The sequence below is a fragment of the Sparus aurata genome, chromosome 14, assembly GCF_900880675.1.
Source record: "Sparus aurata chromosome 14, fSpaAur1.1, whole genome shotgun sequence".
NCBI lineage: Eukaryota > Metazoa > Chordata > Actinopteri > Spariformes > Sparidae > Sparus > Sparus aurata.
The window spans coordinates 22912062-22920480 of NC_044200.1; the positions used below are offsets into that span (position 1 = coordinate 22912062).

At 43.2% G+C, this 8419-nt stretch overlaps 1 protein-coding gene across 1 annotated transcript; it reads right to left on the minus strand.

Moving 5' to 3' along the window:
* Window positions 1–909: 909 nt before the first annotated feature.
* Window positions 910–2613, minus strand: LOC115595938 (spore coat protein SP96-like; the record flags this gene model as incomplete). The annotated part of the gene is made up of 2 exons (XM_030440786.1): window positions 910–933; window positions 2098–2613. Coding segments are annotated over 2 exons (540 nt in total), but the record flags the coding sequence as incomplete, so codon positions are not given.
* Window positions 2614–8419: the final 5806 nt, after the last annotated feature.

Sequence of the window (8419 nt, forward strand, 5' to 3'; positions counted from 1 at the left end):
AGTTAGTACAACATCGTCCAAGTTAAGAATTAAATATCAATATCAGTGAGAATGAGCATGTAACACTGTTGTAAATCACAGCTCCGACAGATTTCTGTCGCCACGAAGAGAATTTATAACAATTTAAACGTCCCGTTCGCTCGCGGTGAGAAACTGCAGCATGACGACTGACAGAAAGCAGAGAAACTGACAAACTGTCTACTTATTTCTGCATTTGTGTCAGTCAGTCTTTTGTTTTGTGTGTGAATGTTTGATTTCCTACAAGGTGAACATGACACAGTGCAGAGAGGTCGACTGGGTGAGAAAATCTGAGAAATGTTGGTCAACGAGTTCCGTCGTGTGATGCTGAAACATGGCGGACAAAAGTAAACATCAGGAGGATGTAAGAAACTTTTACCAACGTCGTGTTTTGTATCACCATCATGTCGTTTCAGAGAGCCTTTCATTTGTTCTTTGAGACGAGGGGTGTTCAGTTGGTTGCGACCTGATAACGTCACAGCCTGATGCGACTAAATCCTGCGCACTGTTCCTTTAAAACAACTTCCAACTTGTGTTTGTGGAGGACGTCAACACACAAACACTTCTGACCTTTAAGAGCGACATGAGGCAACTTTACAAAGGCCGATACAGTATTTATTTTGTCATTACCCATTATTGTTTTTAATCTTTAAATTATAATTACAACCCGCGGTAAGACTTGTTTTGAATATGCACACACACACACACTGTGTTTGCCGATTCTCTGCGAGCGATGTGACATTTTTAAATTCCTGTTACAGTGGTTCTGCACGGCTGGACGCTTTAATAGAAACACACAGTTCTGTTTCTGTTCTGTAATAACGAGCACAACAGTGACAGAGTGTTTTACTCCTCTGGTCTTTATTTAAAAAAAAGAAAAAAAGCCGTTTCTCAGCGCCGCGGGCAGAAAAACACCTGAAAACACACAACGGAAGTATAAAACAGAAATGTGCGATTAGAGGGGAATTTGTTTGAGCCTTTTTAACTCTTCCAGTCGTAACAAGGTGTCCACGGCTTTCACAGAGACCCACAGAGAAAACACATTAACCTTTTTACCACACACTGTTCTGCCAGCAGGGAAGCTTTAAACAAAATGTAGAGCTTTCACTGACTAATGCCGTGAAGTGCTGCATTAACATGAACATGTATGCATTATTAAATCTAACACTGCTGTAAAAATAGAACAATGCACGGCAGAGAGTGCGACTGAAACCGTTAAACCATGCTGCCTCGGAGCTGTAAAAAAAAAAAAGCAGCCTGGCGAAGCAGCAAAGTGATAAACTCCTTTAAAACTTTATATCAAACAATCAAACAGCGCTGAGCCGTGAGGAGATTCTGGCACCGCGGCCACGGTACTGGCACAAGAGAGGCGCTGGTTCTTACATCCGGGAAGTGCTCTCCAAAATACGCATTTCTAGGAAATGTAGTGGATCTTATGAAGCCGTACCAGATCCTGTCAAGGTCCAAGTTGTAGGAAACCTGATTTTGAGTCTCAATCCCAACTCGTCAAATACTGAAGCTTTGGGATTGTAGGTCGGGTCAGTCAAAGCGTCAGTAATTGATCTTTCTCTGGACTTCAGTTTTAACCATCTTACAGCCGGGACACAAGACAAGGACTCCCTGACTCTGTTTTGCAGGGAATCCCCCGAGACGCTTCATGATTGGTGCAGACGGATATTTCTGACCGTCAGAATCGAGCCCGACCTCCTCTCTTGTTGGGAGCCATTGTTGGATCATTTTATATTTCAATCAGGAGAAACTGTGATGAGTTTTGTCAGGGAGTCTTTGTGCGTAGACTCTACGGGGAGATTTCATGATCGAAGGGCGTGATGAAGCTGATGAAGCTGATGAGGCTGATGAAGCTGATGAAGCTGATGAGGCTGATGAAGCTGATGAGGCTGATGAGGCTGATGAAGCTGATGAAGCTGATGAGGCTGAAGAAGCTGATAAGGCTGATGAGGCTGATGAGGTTGATGAGGCTGATGAGGCTGAAGAAGCTGATGAGGCTGATGAAGCTGATGAAGCTGATGAGGCTGATGAAGCTGATGAGGCAGATGAAGCTGATGAAGCAGATGAGGCTGATGAGGCAGATGAAGCTGATGAAGCTGATGAGGCTGATGAGGCTGATGAAGCTAATGAGGCTGATGAGGCTGATGAAGCTGATGAGGCAGATGAAGCTGATGAGGCTGATGAAGCTGATGAGGCTAATGAAGCCAATGAGGCTGATGAGGCTGATGAAGCTGATGAGGCAGATGAAGCTGATGAAGCAGATGAGGCTGATGAGGCAGATGAAGCTGATGAAGCTGATGAGGCTGATGAGGCTGATGAAGCTAATGAGGCTGATGAGGCTGATGAAGCTGATGAGGCAGATGAAGCTGATGAGGCTGATGAAGCTGATGAGGCAGATGAAGCTGATGAAGCTGATGAGGCTGATGAGGCTGATGAAGCTGATGAGGCAGATGAAGCTGAAGAAGCTGAAGAAGCTGATGAGGCTGATGAAGCTGATGAGGCTGAAGAAGCTGATGAGGCTGATGAGGCTGATGAGGCTGATGAAGCTAATGAAGCTGATGAGGCTGATGAAGCTGATGAGGCTGATGAGGCTGATGAGGCTGATGAAGCTGATGAAGCTGTCAGGATTGGATGGTGATGGTGAGGTGGAGGTGGCTAACGATGAAGGTGTGTCGCTGTGCTGTTGGATAGATGGGATATCAAATTGATGTCCCCATATAATGACGGGGAATGGTGAGAGAGCGGAGTGAACGAACATAGCTGATGATGTGACGGGATAATCGGAAAACTTGGAGAGGAGGAAATGATACGCTGATGTCGGACACGGCGCTGAAAATGACTCTTTTCTGGCGTCCGTGTTGCTGCGACAGTCTGACTTCATGTCGCGGTAAACGGTGAACAATAGCAGTCAGTCCTGGAGACACTTCTTCTCTTTCTTCTGGAAACATTTTCACTCCAAAGCTTTTTTTTTTTTTCTTTTAGTCTTAAACTGCTGAAAATGTTCCCTTCGGGCACCAGTGGATTCTCTCTAGTGTTAATATGGATCTGGGACACGGAGTAAAACAGCATCCTCAGCACGTCTCTCAGTGATTTGTTGATCTGCTCACCTCCTTCAGATGATGTGATCAGACGATGCCACGTTGTGTGTCGGAGGTTTGTCTTAATATCAGGCGGATACGTGGAGATTTCAGGCTCCGTCATTAGACGTTTCATTTAATCTGTCTTTGACTCTCCTTGCTTTTATCTCCTCTCCCTGACTGTGCTGTGTGTACGTAACACTTTCATCTGCTCTCTGGCTGTATGTATAATGTATAGTGTCTGAAACACCCTCCACTACAGCAGCCTGTTATAAGGTTTGAGTGGAGGACGAGGAGGCCGGTATGAAAATAGACGTGGAAGGAGAGAGAGGAAATAAAGTAAGAGGAAGGAAACAGAGACGCAAGATAAAACCCGGCCGTATTAGAAACCAGAATTAAAAGAAGAAAGAAGATGGAAGACAGAGCTGAAGGAGGTCGAGAGAAGCTGATGGAGTGAGAGGAGAAATAAGAAAAGTGGACGAGTGTAGTGGTGAAAAGACGAATCACATTCAGAGGTGACCTCCATTACCCTCGCTCGTCTCCTCCTCTGATGGAAAGAGGGAGCGTAGGAGGAGTGTAGGAGGTGCAAAAACATTACTTAAAGAGGCGACACAGCAAGAGAAAGAGAGAGAAAGAGAGAGAAGTGGATTTCATCAGGTCTTCATTTAACCTGCCGCAGAAAGAAAGAGATGGAAATGTCCGTGAAGTGAATAAAACCAGAACGACGGCAACAAACTAAAGGAGATAAAAGGTTCAAAAGTAGAAACGGCGGCAGCGGTCAGAGAGGAAGTACAGGAACAGGGCTTTTAATTTGAAAGTATTTACAAGTTTAGTAGTTCAAACCTGCGTGTGCGTGTGTGTGTTTGTGTGTGTGTGAGATCAGCCTCACTCCTGCTGACACGACAACAGACGGAGAACACACACACACACACACACACACGCACTGTTATCTTTAGTGTCATCTTGTTCCATTAAAGAGCTTCTTCTTCTTTCCTTATCAGCTCCGACCTCCACACACACACACACACACACACACACACACACACACACACACACTGCTATCAGTAGTGAGCAGATTAAAGCTGAGGGCAGAGCAGTCGGAGCGGTGGAGGGTCTTTTAGTTTTTATTTCTATTTTCCCTTTTCCTTTCGCAGAATCTACGATATAGAAAAGATCAAATGGTTCCATCAAACGGTCGTCTTTCACGCCGCGCCGCAGGTGATGAAGATGATGAAGGTGATGAAGGTGATGAAGGTGTGTTTAACATGCAGAGAATCAGACCTGCATAAGTATCAGGATTTCATAATCCTCATCAGCATCAAACAAACCAGCTGATGTCGATTTAGAAGAAAGACGCAGATCGTAAAGAGACAAATCTGAAAAAGTGACGCTGTATAAAACATCCTTACAAACAGATCTGTGAATCCTTTAGGCTCATTTTCAGTCATATTAAATATAAAAACAAGATATTTAACTGATAAACATGATGTTTTTTGTGTGATTAAACACACAGCTGCCAAAAAATGAAAAACAGCTAAACTTCAGGCACTGATTATATAAATTAAAGACGGACTAGTGCGTAGATGACAATCTCTGTAGTCTCATTCAGACGCTTGTTAGCAACCGCTAACCGTTATTTAACACAGGGAAGAGCTTTATAATTAAACTGTGAGACGTTTAATGATGAATTTTATATCGTGGAACAAAACGTGTGAATATCTTCAGCTTTATTTCACACATTTCACTGAACACCAATTAAAACCTCGCAGACTTTTGAGACGAGGGAAACTTCTACAGATATTTTACCTTTCTGTCAGGCTGCAGACTGAAGCTACAATCAGCTGAACACTTATTATATATATATATATATATATATATATATATATATATATATATACATATATATATATCAGATCATTATCTCATCATTTGGACTCCTGAGTGTTTCCGCTGCTGTTTTTAGTCATGTGGTATAAAGTTTCAGTCCACTGAGTTTTAATCTGCCGCCAGCGTTCCCGTGTGTTTTGTTATGAACCTGGTCGTCGGTGGAAACAGCTGTCTCTAACACGCTCGGCTCGTTCAGGACCGTCAGACTATAAAACATCATCTGATTGAAATCATCACTGTTTTTGGGCTGTTTGTTTGTAAACCAGCAGCCACACAGCTGGAGCCTGTTCACAGTTTGTTTTAAACCTGTTTATTTGGGCAACTCTTGATGTGTAATTAGAGAGCGGCTGCGTTTACTTAAATATGTTGAGCGGCGTCTGACTGACGGTTATCTTTGTGATAAATAAAATATAATATTCAGCCTCCTGCTCGCTGTGATTATTCTCACGCTGTCCCTCAGTGAGAGCGATATCGATCTGTTGTTCAGGAGCTGCTCAGTGGATCTGTGATGTCTGCAGGTTCTATCACTGCTTCTGATTCTGGTGTCGGTTCTGGAGACATTTTCTGACTTTGGGTTATAAAACAAGATATTAAGTGATAAACATGATTGTTATTTTTTGTAAATAAACACTCGTTGTGAATTTGATGCCCGTGTGTACGGAGGACCAAAGCTGCCAAAAGAAAAATCTAAACTACTCTCTCTATATAATATATTATTATTATATATATTATAACCCAACAGTGTTCAGAAACGTTTACTCAAGGTAATGCTGTGTTTCATGTCTGGACTATATATTATTTGTTACCAAAATCACAGCTGGAAATCGTCCTGAGGTCTCTTTAAAAACATCTGGTTTGTTGCCAAAACAAGACTGGAGATGTCCTGACTCCTCATCAAAATATCATTGTTTTGTTGCTGTAAACACGACAGCAGACGTCCTGATGTCCTGATGAAATATAATATTCTGTTGCCAAAAGTCGTCTGGAATTTGTCCTGAGGTCTCGTTACAAATTGCCAGTGTTGTCGCCACAAACGCGTCTGGAGATATCCTGACTTCCTGTCTAAAATGTAATGTTTTATCGCAAAAAACCCAGCATGAAATCGTCCTGACGTCTCTTCGAAAACACCTGGTTTGTCGCCAAAACAAGACTGGAGATGTCCTGAATCCTCATCAAAATATCATTGTTTTGTTGCTGTAACACGACTAGAAAGTGTCCACATAAAAACTACAGCAGACGTCCTGATGTCCTGAATTAAATATAATATTCTGTTGGCAAAAGTCGTCTGGACATCGTCCTGAGGTCTCGTTAAAAAATGCCAGTGCTGTTGCCACAAACGCGTCTGGAGACGTCCTGACTTCCTGTCGCAAAAAACACAGCATGAAATCGTCCTGACGTCTCTTCGAAAATCCAGTTTGTCACCACAAACACGGCTGAAGATGTCCTCACTTCCTGTGTAGTTTCACACTTGAAAAGTTGAAACCCCGTCTTGAACAGGGGTCACTGGCTTGCTTTAGGTCACACATGTAATATCAACGTGATGTCATACGTGTGTTTGAATACGGTACGTAGCTCGACGACTGAACAATGTGTGTGTGTTCATGGTGATGTGTTTTCATTGGATCAGACTGTGATTCACACGACACTTATAAAAATAAAACACGTGTCGATATCGAGCCTCGTTAGCCGATAATAAAACGTGCTGACACGACTGACACCTGAACACACTCCATATATTTACAGGGAGAGAGAAGGTGACAGAGTGATTAGATTAATTAGATGAGACACTTTTCTAAAATGTCCCAGACAAAAATGGTAAAATATCTCATTGTCAGCTCAGTTTTGTTGACAGTGAATCGACTTGAGGCTCAGTATCTTGCTCAAGGACACACAACATGCAGCTGTGAGGAGCCGGGATCCAAACCAACGACCTTCCGATTACTATACGACCTGCTACTCCCTCCTGAGCCACAGCCGCCCCGTCAATAAAGTTACAAGTATCAAAAAACAAAATCCACAAATCAGAAATATAAACGAGCTCGTCGGCGAGCGTCATAAATATCTCAGGTTGCCTCACGGTGAGCTGCAGCTGCTTCAGGACGAGTATAGACAGACTCCCGGCACACAGGCAGAAAAATCATCAACCGTTTCATCCAAGTTTTCTAAATTAAAGTTTCAGCAGAGCCGAGCAGAACCACAGTGATCCGAGCTCAGCAGCGGGAGGTGAAGAACTTCCTGTTCCTGAAAAGTCATTTCCATTTTTATCCAAGAAGAAGAAGAAGAAAAGTGAAGCGAGAACATTCTGCTGCTCCTCCCTCAGACTCCTGCTCCCAGTCAACCAACTGGGTTTGATTTGTTCCCAGTGTGTGTGTGTGAGTGTGTGTGTGTGTGTGTATTAATAACAGTGCTCGTCTGATAATCAGCCACAATCACGTCCCAACAACAGAAAAGAGACAGTGAAGAAGTGGGTGGAAGGAGGGACGCGCTATTGATATGGTAATATCTGTCACACACACACACACACACACACACACACACACACACACACACACACACACACACACACGCTGCATTACAGTGACAGCAGGAGAATAGAAGGTTTCATTTCGTCTCACAAACCTTTTATTAGGACAACAGAGTGAAACGGCTCATTAGAGAAGGAGGCGCGGGAGGAGGAGGAGGTGTCGGTGACGACGTCTGACTGTTTAATTATCATGATTATCTGACACGTTTGGATTCTTTACAGTCTTTTTCCTATCAGACGTGCAGAAGCAGCACTTTCACTCACTCAGATTGATCTACATGTAATGAGCTCTTTCTCTCAGGAACTTCATTGTTGCTTCGCTCCGTCTTCGGTAACTTTACTTTTGGTGTCAAACCAATTTTCCACCGGTCAGAAATCAGACTTAAACCCACAAAGTTCTGGCTTCTGTGTGCAGCGGGCTCAGTGGACTCTGCAGCAGAGACGTCGGCTCGGCTGAAGTGATGACGTGTTCTCAACATCTGTAGCATATATAAAGAAGGCCAGAAAACCTCGACTTCCTGATTAACTGTACGTTCAGACTAAAGGCGCATAAAGAGGAAAATGATCCCGGAAGTCATTCACCCGGTCCTCTATGATTTATAGGGATTAGAGTTTAGATCGGGCCCACAAAATCAAGCCCGACCCGACACATTAACTGTAATTATGAGCTGACCACTTTTTTCAGTAACGACTATTCTAACGCGTCAATATTTCCAAACCAGTAATCAGATTAAGGTACTTATTCAAATCACTGTGCGTTACTATTATTTTTGTCATTTTCCTTCGTAAAAATATATATTTTTGCTTCTTCTTGCGTCTCAGGGAGTGACGTCACGTGTGCAACAAGTCACGTTTTCAGCTCGGGCTCGGGCAGAGAATCTAAACTCTAATAGGGATCAATTAA